At 33.5% G+C, this 20,124-nt stretch overlaps 1 protein-coding gene across 1 annotated transcript; it reads left to right on the top strand.

The window, feature by feature from the left end:
• Positions 1-9,587: 9,587 nt before the first annotated feature.
• On the top strand, positions 9,588-18,832 carry LOC133176122 (uncharacterized). The gene is made up of 7 exons (XM_061311285.1): positions 9,588-9,630; positions 10,174-10,386; positions 10,599-10,651; positions 10,837-11,006; positions 16,314-17,004; positions 17,251-17,802; positions 18,104-18,832. The coding sequence occupies exons 1-7, from the start codon at positions 9,588-9,590 to the stop codon at positions 18,830-18,832; spliced, it is 2,451 nt and encodes an 816-aa protein (XP_061167269.1).
• Positions 18,833-20,124: the final 1,292 nt, after the last annotated feature.

Here is a 20,124-nt window from a genome sequence, read left to right as displayed (position 1 = left end):
TGGATATTCACTATATAATCAATAGAGCCCCCCCCCCTACACAAGAACCCCTGACCCAGGGGTCATGAAATTCACAATTTTGGAAGAGGCACTCTTGCTCATCATTACTATGTACATCATTACTATGTACTTAGTTTGTTTAATACCCAGTAGCAGAGAAGAAGATTTTCAAAGAATTAATGGATATTCACTATATAATCAATAGAGCCCCCCCCCCCCGCCCCACACACAAGAACCCCTGACCCAGGGGTCATGAAATTCACAATTTTGGAAGAGGCACTCCTGCTCATCATAATTTTGTACTTAGTTAGTTTGTTTAATAACCAGGAGCAGAGGAGAAGATGTTCAAAAAATTAATGCATTTTCACTATATAATCAATAGAGCCCCACACTAACACCAGAACCCCTGACCCAGGGGCCATGAATTTCACAATTTTTTTTATAAAAGGCACTCTTGCTCATCATAACCATGTACTTAGTTTGTTTAATACCCAGGAGCTGAGAAGAAGATTTTCAAAGAATTAATGCATTTTCACTATATGATCTATATAGCCCCGCCCTAACACCAGGACCCCTGACCCTGGGGCCATGAATTTCACAATTTTGGTAGAGGGCTCAATGCTTATTACAATCATGCCAACAGTTTGACTGCTTGGTGTCCAGGAGTGAAGAAGATTTTTTAAGGTTGCATTAATTTTGGTGGTTTTAGCCCCACCCCTCAGACCCCAGGGGGGCAGGGACCCTGAAATTTACAGTCTTTGTTCCCCTTCACCCATAGATGCTATATGCCAAAATTGGTTTTGCGGTTTCAGAGAAGAAGCTGAAAATGTTCAAATGTTAAAGCACGACGCACGTCGCACGATGAACGCCGACGGACAAAAACGGATAGCAATAGGTCACCTGAGTGACTTGGGTGACCTGAAAATAGTATACGATTTGTCTTATCTTTCTGATCATGCATCATAAAAGTCACAAATATATGAAATAAAACGGAGGGCAGATTCTTTTACCATTAACAGTTTAACTTTATTAAATATGTAACCTAAATTATTAGCAAACTTCCACACATTTACTTTACCAAACTAAACACTTTTAATTAACTCTACAATTGACGTAGGAAAAAAATGGATGCTGTTAATTATCATCATCTAGTGTACTACAAAAAGTACAATTGAACTTCTGTATCTCGAACACGGATATTTCCAATACCCTGGATATGTCAAAGTGATTAGGAAATCCTAACCACATATTTAAGTATTTTACCCTCGATATCTCGAAGTTTTTTCTTGGTCCCATCGAGTTCGAGATATTGAGGTTTGACTGTAGTGTATTTTGATACATGGAAAAGTATCATGGACCACAACGCTCAGTCAATTTAGCCCAGGCTGTTTTGAAGATCTTATTTTCCCCCTCTTTATCCCCATGTACAATTTGGACCCTATATTGCAACCACATCTCAACCCTAAGAATATAATCAACCTGAACTCGAATCCACAATTCATCGGGATGCTTCTGACAGTATCAATATGACAATAATGAATCTGATGTTCTGAAGAAAGAAAATCATAAGATTTCTCTCTCTCTCTATTCTCGCATTATGTAAAATTTGTAAATCCAATTGCAGACCCACCATTACACAAGGATTTATAATGAAAATAAAAAAAGAAAGGAAAGCTGTCAGTGTGACAGCAAACCGGGTTTTCTTTTGTGTGAACATGACTTGTATTTCTCACAGAATTGTAAAAACGATATATTATGAAAACTTTAGAGGGTGACATCCCAACAAAATCAATGTACACTTGTAGCATATTTTGCATAGAAATGACTTAAGTCCAACAAATGGTATTTTCCTCAAATGTTATTAACAATCAAAATCCTAGAACTATGCATATTTCTAATAACAAGAGATGTTTGTGAAACACTCATGCCCCCCCCCCCCCCCATAATTGGAATTTTTCCTCAAATGTTACTAACAATCAAAATCCAAGTACTATGCACATTTCTAATAACAAGAGATGTTTGTGAAACACTCATGCCCCCCCTCCCATAATTGGAATTTTTCTAAGTCCAAGGGTCAAAAATTGCACGATCGTACCCAAAACAAAACTTGACCTAGATATTCTTACGATAAATCTGTATACCAAATTTCATTTCAGTGTGTGCAACATCTGCGAAGAAAATGAACGGAAACGGTCGGTGGACCGACAGACAGACCGACCGACAGACAACAGCAAAGCAATATGCCCTCCCTTCTTCGAAGGGGGGCATAAAAATGACTTGAGTTCAAAGCTAGTATTTTCTCAAAATAAAAAAATCTAAATTCATGTAATATGCACATCTCTGATATATGTACATGTATAAATGATCTATACAGAAAAAAATGTTCATATCTTGAAAATTGTAGGAGTAATCCGAATATTTGACAGTCGCCCCATTTTCATCATTTCAAATCCGGATTTTTCCTACTAAAAACCCGGTTTAAAACAGAATCCACACAACTTTCTAATATTGCAAATCAATACATTTAAGTGTTGCTCTGCTACTCTTTAACGAATTTCAAAAAAAAATCCTGTGCATTCAAATGCGAATTCTTATTTCCTTAATGAGACTTTACCTTATCCCCAGGGACTATGATTTGAATAGATTTGAATTAGAACTACCTTAGGATTTCTGCATATTGATATGAATAATCTAGGTCTTTCGGTTCTGTAGAGGACGAATTTTAAAGATTTTCCCCATATATCTGAATCTAAAAAGTTGATCCCCTAACCCCCGGAGACCATAATATGAATTAAAAATGAAAGTGCACTATTTGAGGAAGCTTATATATGAATACCATTTATCACGCCCCTGCTTATCTTGAAAATATTCGTACATTTCCTCCTCTGTATTTCCTTGCAAACATTTGATCCCCGCTTACGAACTCAACCCATCGCCGATGCAATGATTTTAATGAATGTGAACCTGAACTACCTGTACCATGATCATTTCAACAAACTTTAACATGCATTAGCTGAGTTTGCTTGCATATTAACATCACTTATTATAACCTTAATCTTGTTGAGAAGAAATTTTTCAAACAGATTTCAATACATTATAACGTTAAAAATAATGCTCCACTACTGTAGCCCACACCAGACCCAAATGGAACCCTACTATCAACAAACTTGAATTTATATGAAGTCAATAATCTTAAACACAAGTTTAATCTTTTCTATCCAATAAATTCTTGAGAATTTTTTTGATAACATCCACCCCCTTTTGCCTTTTCTTAACTTCTTCTACAGAGGGTGCGTTAATTCATTTGAACAGACTTGAAACCCCCTAGCCCTATTGTGCTTTGTGCCAAGTATGGTTGGCATTAGTTCGATGGTTTTGAAGAAGACGACATTATGAATAAATTACAACGACAATAGAAAACAAATTTAAATCTGAAAAGCTCGCTAGATGCTTTGGCATATGTGACCTAAAAGAATTGTTGTTCCAGCCAAAAACTGTGCATGTTAAAAAATAAAAATACGCATGGTATATTTAACATTCACGGTCAAAATTTAATTGCACAATGTATTTCTAAATGCATGGTGAACGAAGCCACGTCTAAAAAATATCAAAAATACTAATCATTATATTGTTTTTCATTAGACTGTAAAACTTAATTTCAACCATCTGTCATCTGTATGAGACGCGACTTTCTGCAATTTGTTTGTTGAGATGTATCAAAAATAAAATAAAAATATCATTTTATATTATAAATTAGTTTTGATAAGTTTGTACCAAATTAATACTTTAAGTTGCAATTAAGAAAGCTAGAGACCAGATCTTTAATTCTTTTGCCCAATTCCAAAGAAATATAGATGACATATGCTTGATCAAAGATGCTCTAACAGAAATGATTAAGACAGCTTTCCTACATTGACCCCATCAATTAATCTTTAACTTGATGCTTGTCCATTCTTTACTACCAACGGACAAATAAATATCCTGTGTGATGCACTGTTAAGTCTACATTTCGTAATACAAAGTTTAATCCTGATGCGTTATTTTTTAATACGGTTACTGCATAATTCTTTCATTTGTATGGACTATTTACCTGTAAACGTCTTTTAAATACTTGGTGATTTTTTTTCTTTTAATGACATTTCAGGAATTATATTAAAAACTATACGATCATGGCGATTTATTAAACTTCTGAAAAGCATACAAACTCATCTTGTTTATTGGCTTAAATTTTTTAAGCAAGAATGTATAGAAAGAAAGCCATACTTGCTTGATGTTATACTGGTGTTAAGGTAAATCATTACCATAAATATAAATACTTCACAGTCACATGAAACAAGTATAATTTCCTAAATAAGGAAAAATATACCCTGACACTGATTGTTCTGACAACAGTCATATTTAGTTTTAGATCTCTGTGCAGTTGAAATATTTATTAGGAGTCCATTGAACAATTCCTAGAATGAAGGCATAATTTAAAATTTTTAACCTTTTTTTCTCGTATTGGATTTCCATTGGGTAGGCTGTTTGTTCAATGCTGCTGCCTACATACATATCAGTGCGAATAATAAATAGACGTTCTTTATGAAAAATAATGTTGAAATTTGGTATTTCCTCATACGTATTTGGTGAAAGGCTTCTGATGATAATAGAGTATTGATTTATTTAATCAATACATATAATTTTTGAATACAAAATTGTGAGAAAAATGGTAATGCAACTCGAACCTTAATCAATACGAACATACAGGAAATGGTCCCAAATTGTACTGTCCCAAACTAACTGAAGACGATGTATTCTTTAAAAATTTAAATTAAGAAGAAAAAGGAACATAAAACACTTATTGAAAAATAATAAAACTCAAAATTTGACAATATTATTTTATGGATAGGAGAAAAGGTTGCCCTACATTTCTCTTCTTAGTTTTTCATTACAAATAATTGTCATATTCTGTCACAAATTTACATGAAAAAATTCCCTAATTGCTCTTCATGCACAAAATAAGTCATTTTTAGGTAATTAGATTTGTAAGTTTTGCATCACTCAATCAATGTATACAGAAAATACAATCACTTATTCCCTGTTTCAAACCAATTAGCTTGTGCTCATGTGCACAAGGGAATTTGGGTGAAAAAAACTAAGTCCAATTTGATTGAACATTTTCAGGTTTCTTTAGAATTTGAGAAGGATTTCAAGAAATCTTTGATGCACCCTTACTTGGCATTGACAAAGTGATGAAGATGACACTAAACATTCAATAATCACTGTACATCATCAAAATATATCATCCAACATCATATGTCACATTGCGATAACAAGTAAATAGCTGCCATTTCCCTTGTTAAAGCCTGTACACCTAGTGAATTTCAAATCATTCCCAAAATGCATGAAAATCTTATGGCTATGAAATGAATATGATGATTTTAAAGTTTTAAGGTCCCTGATTCTTCGCTAATAATAAGAATGGATCATCAATTTCTCATATTCTGTCACAAATTTACATCTAAAAAATTCCCTAATTGGTCTTCATGCACAAAAAAGTCATTTTTAGGCAATTAGATTTGTAAGTCATTTTTAGGCAATTGGAGTTGTAAGTTTTGCATCACCCAATCAATGTATATAGAAAATACAATCACTTATTCCCTGTTTCAAACCAATTAGCTTGTGCTCATGTGCACAAGGGAATTTGGGTGAAAAAAAACTAAGTCCAAATTAATTGAACATTTTCAGGTTTCTTTAGAATTTGAGAAGGATTTCATGAAATCCTTGATGCACCTTTACTTGGCATTGGCAAAGTGATGAAGATGACACTAAACATTCAATAATCACTGTACATCATCAAAATATATCATCCAACATCATATGTCACATTGCGATAACAAGAAGATAGCTGCCATTTCCCTTGTTGAAGCCTGTACACCTAGTGAATTTCAAATTATTCCCAAAATGCATGAAAATCTTATGGCTATGAAATGAATATGATGATTTTATAGTTTTTAAGTCCCTGATTTTTCTCTAATAATAAGAGTGGATCATCAATTTCTCATATTCTGTCACAAATTTACATGAAAAAATTCCCTAATTGGTCTTCATGCACAAAATAAGTCATTTTTAGGCAATTAGATTTGTAAGTTTTGCATCACTCAATCAATGTATATAGAAAATACAATCACTTATTCCCTGTTTCAAACCAATTAGCTTGTGCTCATGTGCACAAGGGAATTTGGGTGAAAAAAACTAAGTCCAATTTGATTGAACATTTTCAGGTTTCTTTAGAATTCCAGAAGGATTTCATGAAATATTTGATGCACCTTTACTTGGCATTGGCAAAGTGATGAAGATGACACTAAACATTCAATAATCATTGTACATCATCAAAATATATCATCCAACACCATATGTCACATTGCGATAACAAGTAAATAGCTGCCATTTCCCTTGTTAAAGCCTGTACACCTAGTGAATTTCAAATTATTCCCAAAATGCATGAAAATCTTATGGCTATGAAATGAATATGATGATTTTAAAGTTATAAAGTCACCTATTTTTCCCTAATAATAAGAGTGGATCATGAATTGCTCATTTTCTGTTACAAATTTACATCTAAAAAAATCCCTAATTGGTCTTCATGCACAAAATAAGTCATTTTTAGGCAATTGGAATACTAAGTGTTGCATCACTCAATCAATGTATATAGAAAATACAATCACTTATTCCCTGTTTCAAACCAATTAGCTTGTGCTCATCCCGTACGAACAAGTGAGGCGTAAACCAGCTGGATGAGACATGGAAACCAGCTGGTTTCTAGACGGAATTCAGAATTACATGTCTTTACCAGGCGTACATGAGCAGGACACGTATTCCTGCTCTTTGCACACACGGAATACGTGTCATTTTCCGCCTCTTGGGCCAGGCGTAATTCTTGTATCAAGCGTAACTTCTTAAAACCAGGCGTAATGCTGAACTTAGTAAAATTGGTAATGCGTAATATTGGACTTAGAAAAATTGGTGAGGCGTAATGTTGGACTTAGAAAAATTGGTGAGGCGTAATGTTGGTCTTAGAAAAAATAAGAAGAGGTACGATGTAGGCAAAACATTATATTTCACTTTTCTTTTGTTAACAATAAATCCATTGGCAATATTTACAGTGAAATACTTTATAGATTAGAAAACTTTAAGAAAAATATTTCAGCATTTGTGTTTGTCCTTCCCAACATCATTGTTGAGCTAAGATAATTTCTAGCTGAAATTACAGTCCCATCACAGATGTCCTTATAAGTTCCACCAGCTATATTTCTGTTAAACCACTCCAACTTGCATTTTGCTTTAAAAAATCCATCTTGAAAAATAATCGATTGTGGAGTAGATTTATAACAGGTATTTCCAGAAAGAAGTTTTTGGTTTCTTGAATGGTGTTTGACAAAATTCCTTTAGACAGATGACACAATCAACATTTTATATGGCCCTCAAACAACGATGACAATAAAAGTGGTAAACACCGTCACAAAGATTCCTTAGTTTTTTTTTTTTTTTTTTTTTTTTGTTTTTGTTTTTGTTTTTTGGACAACTGTTAGATGCATATATGTCAAATGGTATATAAAATGTTTTCTGCTAGCATCACATCTGAAATTATGTTCAAAAGTTGTTGGGTTCATCATCTATTATTGGTGCAAATCACAGCAAGCACTAACATGAATATACTCTTATTGAAACACGGATGTTACAGAGCAAAGAATGAAGTTGGAAGTCTTGATCATCATGCTCCGTAACATTGCAATTTCTTCAGTGATATCATCCAAAATGTATTCCTCTTCATCAGATAAATCAGAAAAGATAATACTTCCTCTTCATTATCAGAAAAATCCTCATCACTAAATTTTATGTAACTATCTTTTTGTTGGCAGTTAGGGTTCTTTGTTTCTTAAATGTTGCCATGTTACTCAACAAATCGTCTATTCTCTATTGAGAAGTTGATGGCTCGTTTTAATACTCCCCCTCAACTTCTCTACGAAAGGCCTAATAAAAGCAGTTCAGAAATTGACTAAATGAAGAACCAAAACCGGGTCCCACTTCGATCGGTGTTTTAGGATTGATGCATTATCATAGACATATTTTGGATGCACAGATGTTGTTTTGCAATGGAAATGCAATTAAAAATACCAATTCTGCTGACTTCAAAAACATTCATCACGGTAGAACACTTACTTGCGATATCTGTGTCACCGGATTCGTTTATTCATTCAAAACTGCGTTTGAACCCGGTTGACCTATAAAAAAGTCTAAAACTTTTTATCCGGATAAATTGGATTAAATGTTTCAGTGTTAAATAGTTATCCGGAGAAATAGATTTAGACCTTTTTAGAGGTCAAACGCAGTTTTGAATGAACAAACGAATCCGGGTTGCAATCTGTAAAACGGAAGTAACATTCTATTAATTTGATTGTCGATCCCGATATATGTAAGTCGATCGTTTTTTTAATGTTTAAAAAAACTGTAAAATACTTACCGATAACAGTTTACTAGAATCGTCTACGGTTTTCTCGCAATCAAGGATTCCTGTTCTGGTTATTTATGTCTCGACCAATTCTACACATTTCGATCACAAATTCTGTAACTTGTAATACATCTCATATTTTAAATCTCCATCGTTCCATAAATTAACTTGAGCTGAAATTTGCTAAATTTTACAAACGCTTTCCGTAAGGAAGCTTCTTTTATTTTGTTTGGTTATTCCATGATTTTCCAATGTGCCGAGAACAACTGTAAACTAAGGTGTTTTCTCAGAGGCCAAGGGGAATCGCCTTACAAAATGATCTCAGTGAAATTTATTGATCTATACATTGATTTTGCATCTTTAAAAAAATGCGACAAATTAATACTAAAAGAACGCATTTTATTATTTTGAGGGATGTTTTTGGGGAAAAGCTTGTAATAGCTTTTGTATCGATCCCGTCGTAAACCTCAACAGTAGAGCATCTTCGAACCGGGGCTGCAGAAACTTGATACCCCACGCTATCAAAATCCCGCCCGCATGGTCATTTCAAATTCTGTTGCATTGAAAGAAACATTGCCCTGCCGATTTCAACTTGTTTCTGACAACTTGATTTTACTTGAAAGTGAAAATACTTCGATGAGGATTGCAGTTTGACTTTTGTGGGAGAAAAACACAAAACGTTGACAATAAGGACGGAATTCGAAGTGAGATACCATAATTCATGGCCCCATCATCAATGTTCATGGTAAGAATTTTTAAGATTTTCATACTCCAGCGAGGTTAACACTTTGAAATATACCATATAGTATTATTTATAAAAATTTAAGAAATGTGCTTTTAAAATCATTCTGTTAACATGGTTAATTTGTTAATGATTAGATTACATGTAACATGCGTGTTTGTTTACGTATGGAGACCTGTCGTATTTGTAAACTACTGCTGTTGTATACTCCATGCTTTTTTTAAAAAAAATTATCTTTCTATCGCATAATTATCATTTTTAGTATTTAACATTTCGAAAAAAAAAATATACAAAACAAAAAATATACGAGGCATTTCCCACCTTTTCTTTTTTTTGAAAAAAGTCGGGTTCAAGATGAGGGAATATAAAGTCGCATGGATCAAAACATGGTATGATGGTATGAATTATAAATTTGCCACACGGTGGCTGTCTTAAAAATTTTACTAAACAAAATATTTACAGTAATTTTAATCAAAAGCTCTCCTGATAACAAATAGAGTGCACTTCCTGATAAGCTGACCATGTTAACATGGTTAAGGTGATGTTTAATGGGTTGCTACAATGCATAGGTGGATCGGAAACTTTTCATAACCAATTATATATATATATATATATATATATATATATATATATATATATATATATATATATATATATATATATATATATATTCACTCATTAACTTTCTTGTATATTCGTTCCTTCCTACTGACTTACAAGGGGTCTGTTTTGTGTTTCTTAAAGGGGGGGGGGTCAAGCTCAGATATGCACAAAGCCCACATTTCTTGGTGATAATTTTGTTATCTGATTGTGTATTTGTAGATGATGAAGAGGAGCTAACAAAGTTTGCTATTCGGCATGCAGCAAATTATTAGGAAACGTGCAGGAGAAAGCTAAAGATGTTCCAGAGAGACTGTTTAATTTCTCAATCTAAACACAGAGAAAGCAAATGGGAAGAGAACAAGGGCTCCAACAGACAAAATAAAAGAAATTAAGGAACATGATGAAGAGTTTATCCCAAATAAGAAGAAAATCACTGAGGATACAAGAGAGAAGAAACAGGAGCTAAGTCCCAAGGGAAAAGAAAATACCAAGTCACAAAACTCCTCCCTTGAGAAAACACTCTACTACCAACATCCTTTCATTGGTAGTGGTAGTAGATATTAGCATTTCATCCCATGGGGGATTGTGTTGAGGTTAGATAATAATAAAAAATAAAAACCTAAATAAAGTATTTGTGTGATAGTAAAATACACATTCAATATTTGATATATTTAACTATATGCACGGCTGTAATATATTTATATTCCTATCATCCAGATAATCAAGAAGCAGGCCTCCTGTGACCAAATCCTCCCTCTTCAGAAAAACCAAGGGAGAATGACCAGGATATTTCACCCCCTGGAATATCTGAAGGGGTAAGATTTTCATGCCCCCAATTGAAGGATTGGGGATATATAGTGTTTGGTCTGTCTGTTTGTTTTCCTGTCAACCCATTATGTAATACAACATTTTTTTTCTCTTATTGTAAATACTGATCTCGTTGGACATAATGCATGTGATTTCAGACCGACTTTAAAGCATGGCTACAATTTTCCTTCAGGTTATACCCTTAAGTGGTGTGGAGAAAATGAAAAAAAAAGTGAACCAAGAACTGAACAATGCCATCACAGAGCAAGTCTCATTGCAGGACAAAAATTTAAAAAGGAACAGAGGAAAGAAAAATATGAGAATGCTAAGGAGAGCTCAGTGCACGATACAAGATAAGCTAATGTAAAACACATTTATTGCGAGGTACAAGGAATGAACAATTTTGATTAGACGTAGTTCATTATATTCATTAAGTTCACAGCAATATTCTAAAATTTAAGGAAATGAAAATCACTATAACCATGAATTCATTATAAGCATCTTTGCTGTAATACAAAGTTATCAGAGATTGGTATTTTCCAGATAATTTATAAATTTTTGTATAATACAAATTTTGAATTTTCCTTAAATGGGAAGATTTATTAATGTAAAGTTTACTTGTATTACATTTTATTGTCCATCAAAATGTTAAGAAAAACTGTCTTTGAATGTTATTTAAATTGATACTAAGATATGGATGTTTTGATAAAATAAATACTTAGTTTTCAAAACATGTAATGTATTTTGTATATATCATTGTGTATTGTACGCCTGGACTTTTTTACGCTTGGACATTTTTACGCCTGGACACTAAGAACCTTTACGCCTGGTTTATTGAAGAGGCGTAAAATTGGCATATTACGCCTCTTTTTACGCCTGGTTTCCTTCTCATTTGACGCCTGGTTTATTTATATGGTATTGAGTCAAAATCCCCCTGGTTTTTGCAGAGTATGACGCCTGGTTTACGTGTTATTACCAGGCGTACAATTTCGTACAGGATGTGCACAAGGGAATTTGGGTGAAAAAAAACTAAGTCCAATTTGATTGAACATTTTCAGGTTTCTTTAGAATTTCAGAAGGATTTCATGAAATCTTTGATGCACTCTTACTTGGCATTGGCAAAGTGATGAAGATGACACTAAACATTCAATAATCACTGTACATCATCAAAATATATCATCCAACATCATATGTCACCTAGCGATAACAAGAAGATAGCTGCCATTTCCCTTGTTGAAGCCTGTACACCTAGTGAATTTCAAATCATTCCCAAAATGCGTGAAAATCTTATGGCTATGAAATGAATATGATGATATGAAGTTTTAAAGTCCCTGATTTTTCTCTAATAATAAGAGTGGATCATCAATTTCTCATTTTCTGTCACAAATTTACATCTAAAAATTCCCTAATTGCTCTTAATGCACAAAGTAAATCATTTTCAGGCAAGTGGATTAGTAAGTTTTGCATCACTCAATCAATGTATATAGAAAATACAATCACTTATTCCCTGTTTCAAACCAATTAACTTGTGCTCATGTGCACAAGGGAATTTGGGTGAAAAAAAACTAAGTCCAAATTAATTGAACATTTTCAGGTTTCTTTAGAATTTCAGAAGGATTTCATGAAATCCTTGATGCACCTTTACTTGGCATTGGCAAAGTGATGAAGATGACACTAAACATTCAATAATCACTGTACATCATCAAAATATATCATCCAACATCATATGTCACATTGCGATAACAAGTAAATAGCTGCCATTTCCCTTGTTAAAGCCTGTACACCTAGTGAATTTCAAATCATTCCCAAAATGCATGAAAATCTTATGGCTATTAAATGAATATGATGATTTAAAGTCCTTGATTTTTCTCTAATAATAAGAGTGGATCATCAATTTCTCATATTCTGTCACAAATTTACATCTAAAAAATTCCCTAATTGGTCTTCATGCACAAAATAAGTCATTTTTAGGCAATTGGATTTGTAAGTTTTGCATCACTCAATCAATGTATATAGAAAATACAATCACTTATTCCCTGTTTCAAACCAATTAACTTGTGCTCATGTGCACAAGGGAATTTGGGTGAAAAAAAACTAAGTCCAAATTAATTGAACATTTTCAGGTTTCTTTAGAATTTCAGAAGGATTTCATGAAATCTTTGATGCAGCCTTACTTGGCATTGGCAAAGTGATGAAGATGACACTTGACATTCAATAATCAATGTACATCATCAAAATTATTCTGGGATTTACTTTTATAAATTTCAACACTAGCATAATCCAAATGCTCACAAACATACAATAATACATTTGTGACTGATATATCTTCAATTTTAGCCAATCCCATGATTTTTTTTTTTTGCAAATTTTACACACTATATTGAAAACTAAATATCCTTTTCTGTTTAACATTTCTTCTCTACTTTGCAATAATGTCTCATCCTAAAATTGGACTTCTGCTTGAAAAAGTTTCTGACATTATTTGATCTGGAGTTAGAGGATCTTAACATATATGCTTTTGTTTACAAAATATTTTTTATCCTTCACTGGTTCTTCATTCCACATTTTTTTTGTTGTGATTTGTTGTTGTTGTTTACATTGAAGATTACCCGAATTCAACGAAATTAAAATATTTTTCCATCAGTTTTTATATACATTTTATACATCTTATAAATAAGACTGAAAAAAGTTAATGTTCATACTCATCGATATAAATCAGTGACTTGATGACTCCTACAATTGAAAAACTACAGTTGTTAATTCAAAAACTAGTTTCCTTTGGTCTAACTTAATGGACAGTGCCAAGTAAAGTCCATCAATTATTATGAAAGATAATACACTGTATCATTATAATAATCACATGTAGGGGAGCACCTGTTCTTGCATTTATAAGTAGGTATTATAATATTCTTAAGGCTGCGTACGAAATAATAAACTATATATAAGCAGGCTATTAGAAATCCCAATGTTCTCGATTTATTAACCGAACGATTGAAAAAAAAGCATAGCCAGTATTTCTTCCATGTGCATGATTTGTACGCAGTCAAAGAGGAAGTAACTTGGAAGAGGTCATTAGGTTCGTGCTCTGGAATGCAATGTAAACAAAACACTAGCTGACCATCTTGCAGAAGAATCAATCTCTGTTCAATAATTTTATATTGTCAATTATAACAAATAATTAAAGAGGCACATTGGCATGATTTGACAAGTGTATCAAATTGAAATTTAAATAAAGATCATAGAAATTGATGCATTCCATCGAGATAGAGAATTTTCCAGTTTTTCAACTTTGACCTAAAAACGCTATTAGCTGATTACCTCTCTTTGTCGGAACAAGTTGCTAGTGTTTTGTTTACAAAAAAAAAATTCATGGGATTGGCTAAAATTGAAGATATATCAGTCACAAATGTATTATTGTATGTTTGTGAGCATTTGGATTATGCTAGTGTTGAAATTTATAAAAGTAAATCCCAGAATAATTTTGATGATGTACATTGATTATTGAATGTCAAGTGTCATCTTCATCACATTGCCAATGCCAAGTAAGGGTGCATCAAAGATTTCAAGAAATCCATCTGAAATTCTAAAGAAACCTGAAAATGTTCAATTAAATTGGACGCAGTTTTTTCCTTCAAATTCCCTTGTGCACATGAGCACAAGTTAATTGGTTTGAAACAGGGAATAAGTGATTGTATTTTCTATATACATTGATTGAGTGATGCAAAACTTACTAATCCACTTGCCTGAAAATGATTTACTTTGTGCATTAAGAGCAATTAGTGAATTTTTAGATGTAAATTTGTGACAGAAAATGAGAAATTGATGATCCACTCTTATTATTAGAGAAAAATCAGGGACTTTAAAACTTTAAAATCATCATATTCATTTCATAGCCATAAGAGTTTCATGCATTTTGGGAATGATTTGAAATTCACTTGGTGTACAGGCTTTAACAAGGGAAATGGCAGCTATTTACTTGTTATCGCAATGTGACATATGATGTTGGATGATATATTTTGATGATGTACAGTGATTATTGAATGTTTAGTGTCATCTTCATCACTTTGCCAATGCCAAGTAAGGGTGCATCAAAGATTTCATGAAATCCTTCTGAAATTCTAAAGAAACCTGAAAATGTCCAATCAATTTGGACTTAGTTTTTTACCCAAATTCCCTTGTGCACATGAGCACAAGTTAATTGGTTTGAAACAGGGAATAAGTGATTGTATTTTCTATATTCATTGATTGAGTGATGCAAAACTTACAAATCTAATTGCCTAAAAATGACTTTTTTTGTGCATGAAGACCAATTAGGGAATTTTTTAGATGTAAAGAACAAGGTACAGTTTTAGCCAAAGTTTGCCTGGTGATTTTCCCAAAAATTGAATATGTTTATTTAACTCTTTCTTTTTTGTTATTTAATAAAGTAACCCTCATAGACACCAAAACATATATTTAAAAAAAAACACTAGTACGCATGCGCAATATGCACTGTCAAAAAGATAATATCCTTGACTCATTTGCCATTATTTGTACAAAAAATAGCCAGTAAAAGTCAAAATTCAATACCTCCACAGTGATCGCCCACGATTAAATTTTGACAGAATGAATATGAAGTGTAAATCCATATTCAGTCTTAATTTCATCGTGGGCGAGGACTGTGGACATGGTAAAATCTAATCATATCGGTTGCCATGTCGGTAGAAGATGTTATAAACTCTCGAATTATATCCTCAGTACGGTGATTTCAAGATAGTTGAAAGCAGTATATCATTTAAGTGCTCAGTAAAGCTTATAATAGTGTCTTGGCAAACTGTATTCTTTTTTTTTTTTTTTTTTTGAATAACATATATAAACTATCCGGAATTTTCATCTCGTCGTTTGAATGACGTCATTTTCGTTACCATGGGTTAATGTAAACAGAAGTAGATGTACCAGGATTCTGGTTTACCGACATCAAGATCTTACGGGTGAGGAAAAATTATATATACATATCACTTCTATGTGTGAAAATTTTTATATGTGCAGTTTTCATGAATATGATCAACTATTTAACCGACGATTGTACGTCACACGCGTACACGGCGGATAAAGCCTTGTGAACAGACGAAAGCTAAGAGGGAGAAATGTTACGAACTGAATCTTGAAACTTAGATAATGATTTAATTTTTTACATTAAAAATATTGTATGTTTTAGCAAAAATTATTAGGCTAGCCATTCTAATATTTACATCGTCTGCAAGTACCGGTGACAACAGCTGTATAAGCTTTCGGGACCTTTGACGCCATGGCTAGATAGCCTAGTGTTATTTTTAATCTTTACAATACATACATGCATAATAAAAAAGAAAACTAGTATTTAGACGGCATATTTATTGAATATTGTCTGTTTCAAACTCAGCTTGTTACTTTATTTTGAGTTTGTATACATTTGTAGGTCTTAAATAACGTGCTCGCATATAGGTAGTGAATAGTCCGTATCGAATATTGTACGACACGATATGGTACGGTAATAAGGGTGTGGATTCGAATCCGGCATGCGTGTTTTGTTTTTTTTTTTTTCCTTACTATGTCATGTTACATGTACTATGTATTTGATGAAGAAAATACACTTTTTTTACACTATATATAACATATCTGAAAATAATTATACATGATCATTTTTTTCAGAATGGACAGGAGACATTATTCGTGTGTTTTGTGTCGAGGAAGACCACCTCCACAAGAACGTCGTCCAGTACAGTCGGGATATATAAACATTCTGTCAAAAAAATTTGCAGTTGGTGCAACAGAATCAGACGTACTGTGCAACAAGTGCCGTCATAAATGCCGAAACATTTCTCGAAAAAGGGAGGTTTGTACAATTCCTGTACGTGATAAGGATGAGGCTAATGATCCATCTTTTACATCTCCCAAACGCACTAAATTGACAGAAATATCAAGTCCGCCATCTGTTGCATTACCTTTCTCATCTTCAACAAAAAGTCATGGATATTGTTTTGTGTGCAAAAAGCCAGGACCTAAACTTATTTCGCTTTCAAATCAAGCTCGCCTGCATGTACTTATCATAGGAGAAATCATAATTCCGTCAGGAGCAAGGTGTTGTACAGGTCACTTAATAAATGGAAACCTTTCGGAGAAAGCTATAGAAAATATTAAAACCAGTGAGGGTGTAATGTTGAATAGAACCGCAGTATATAACATCATTCAAGACTTACGGGAAATAGCTTTTCGCAATTCCAGGCTCGATTTTGATGATGAGGGCAACATGGATGATGACGACTACAAGATTCTAACTGGACTTACTCGTCGTGAATTCGAAGATGTTGTGTCAACGGTGACCAGTATCAACTCAACAAAAGTAAGAAGTAAGAGGACATGCATTGCCATTCTCCTGGTGAAACTGCGTACAGCAATGTCAAACAAATTGCTGGGAGTATTATTCAACATGACGAAGCATCAGGTTTTTACATAATTTTGTATCTATTGTTTTATGCAAAAGCAGTCATTATCCTATTTATAAACTAAATATGTTAAATAATATGTATATACATAGTCGTTAGATATTTTGTGAAAAGGATCACTTCACATTTATTCTTTTATACAGATAAGACGAGCTATTAAATCAGGAAGAAAAGCACTGATGACAGATTTTGTACCACAAAATCGGGGTTTTCAGCACATCACGCGGGAGGCAGTGATTGAGAACCACACCCGCCAACTTGCTAGAGATCTTTTCACGAACAGTGCTACGGCAGATCCGGCAATATTAGTTCTAGATGGAACTTACGTGTATATCCAGAAAAGTTCTAACTTCGCCTTTGCCAGAAGATCTTACAGCATGCGCAAACATAGGCCCCTCGTTAAACCCATGATGGTTGTAACTACTACGGGTTACATAATTTCCGTTCTTGGACCCTATCTAGCGGATTCAAAAAATAACGATGCTAGCATTCTAAAACACATGATTCTACACAACACTGAAGAAATGAAATCCTGGTTAAAAGAAGATGACGTGTTTGTTGTGGATAGGGGATTCAGGGACACTGGAGATGTGTTGGAAGATCTTGGTATCCAAATGGAAATGCCGTCATTCATACAGAGGGGAGATAAACAACTGAGAACCCATAATTCAAATATTTCTAGAGTGGTTACAAAGGTAGATGAATCAAATATTAATTATTACAGCAATAACATACCCCCCCCCCCCACAACTACCAAAAAATAAATAAATAAATAAATAAAATGAAATAAAAAAAAAAAAAGATCAAAAAATTTTATAACAGAACTGAAATTTTATTATATGTACATCGGTTTAAACTGATGTTAGATGTTGTCGACGATCCCATCCCCCCCCCCCCTCCTATTTTTAACAAAAAACGTGTATTCCTCTAGCACTGCTTCATGTACCTGAAACCATATTTTATTTTGTGATTATATGTATATGCTTTCATTCATAGGTAAGATGGGTTGTGGAAGCTGCTAATGCTCGACTGAAACAATGGAAATACCTGGAGAAGACCCTACCTAACACCCAGATACCATTCATCGGGGATTATATCAGAATTGTATCAGCCATTTGTAATAGGTATCGGCCACCACTGTGCACTACCACATCCGATGATCAGTCAATTGCTGCAAAAATGCTTCATCTCTCCCGAAAAGAAAATGCACTACAGAAACGTGTGGAGGAAGAGGGTTTGGACAAGAGGCCAGTTCGTTGGGTAAAGGTTGACGCCGAACAGTGTGCGCCAGATTTCCCAAAATATGACGAAAATGGTATAAGAGAGCTAACTTTGGGGGTATACCAACTTCGTATGGCTCGATCATATACACACGAACACACGGACATCGAAGGTAAATACGAGATTTTAGTAAGCGATGATATACAGGGAATACTATCCGCTAAAATCCAGAGTAGACATATATCGGCTAGAAATTATCAGTGCTGGATAAGTTATAATGATGGTGTGATTGATGGTTGGTTTTGTAAGTGTAAGGCGGGGAGCAGAGTAGTCGGAATGTGTGGCCACATCACCAGTGTCGTGTGGTTTCTTGCGCACGCGAGACATGAAGTCGATTCTGTGAAAGGTGTCAGGAATTGGAGCACCTCTGTTAATGATGCATCAGATCTACCCGAAATTATCGATGAATCAGACAGTGATGAGGACAGTGATGTTGAAGAGTGAAAGAACTCAATTGCTTTTAAAACGTTTTATTTTCTTCTCTCCAATGTCATTCTCTCCAATGTCATTTAATATAATGTCATTCGGTATTAGTACGAGAGATGTGTCTGAACATGTAAATGTATGTTTACAAGTTATGCTGAACAATTTCTTATTTATTTCATAGTAATTTTTACTATTATGTTTACAAATATAACAATTATATTCATAATGATTAGCGAAATAATTAACACAGGTGCAAATATTTGATGATTTCCAAAAAAGTGCAGAAACTTCCTTTATTTCTCTTAAAATACATATTTTTTCCATAACGAGAGATGTGTCTTAAATCCTAAAATAATTCGATGTTGGCCAGATGCATAACTTTTAAATTCTTCATCTCGAAATAGAATTTTAGGAAAGTGAAATTTCCTTACTTAGAATCAGCTACAGTAGGTCTCTCGTTTATGTTTTGTTGCTGACTTTCTACTATTTTTATTGTAATTACTGTTATCTCTCAAAATACAATTAAGTCACACAGGATCCTGTGATTTTGCAGTATTTGTTCCTTAAAACAGAAGAAAACAAAGAAAGGGTGGTTGTTAAATCAATCACCAAACATACAAAAAGGGTACTTGATTTCAGGAAGGGGGTGAAATCAAAGACAAGGGGCCTTACGAAAGAACTTACAACTAAGACCAAAATTTAATTCTGCTTCTAACTTTTTAACTTACATTATATTAAAAATGGTTTTAATCTTTTTGAAAGGAATGTAGTAAGATATTTTTACGCCAGCAATTTTAAACAAAATCATTTATATTGCAAAATTTTACAACCAATTTAAGTTTTCGGTCTTAGTCGTAAGTTCTTTTGTAAAACGGGCCCAAGGAGTGACAGAAATAACATCGAACACCATTTCGCAGGTATCGGAGAAATGTCAAACAATTTCCCTCTTTCACTTAAAGCAGGAAGCCCTCCCCCTTTTTTTATCAGTCATAGAAATTTAAGAAATGGGAATATTTCTTGTTGGTTTAGATGGGATGGTAAAAACCCTTACTTTGATTTTAATTTTGTGTGTGATAGTATGGGAGGGGGGGGAGGTATAGTAATTTAGAATACAAATAACGAGGTCTTGACCTACGGAATTTGTAGTATACTAGGGATCTTCTGGAATTATTGGGAGATTGTGTATATTATCCTCTCTATAATGAAAGTATTTTGGTGAAAATTGGCATTTTCTCTAAACATACATAAAAAAATAAAAGCAAGAAATATTTCAGAAATATTTTATTTTTTTTCTTTTCTGTGGTATATGA

Source organism: Saccostrea echinata, unplaced genomic scaffold, assembly GCF_033153115.1.
Source record: "Saccostrea echinata isolate AGI-Se365-2 ecotype Australia unplaced genomic scaffold, CSIRO_AGI_Sech_v1 ptg000066l, whole genome shotgun sequence".
Lineage (NCBI taxonomy): Eukaryota > Metazoa > Mollusca > Bivalvia > Ostreida > Ostreidae > Saccostrea > Saccostrea echinata.
Note: the sequence above shows the minus strand (reverse complement) of the source record. Positions and strands in the feature narration are given on the sequence as shown.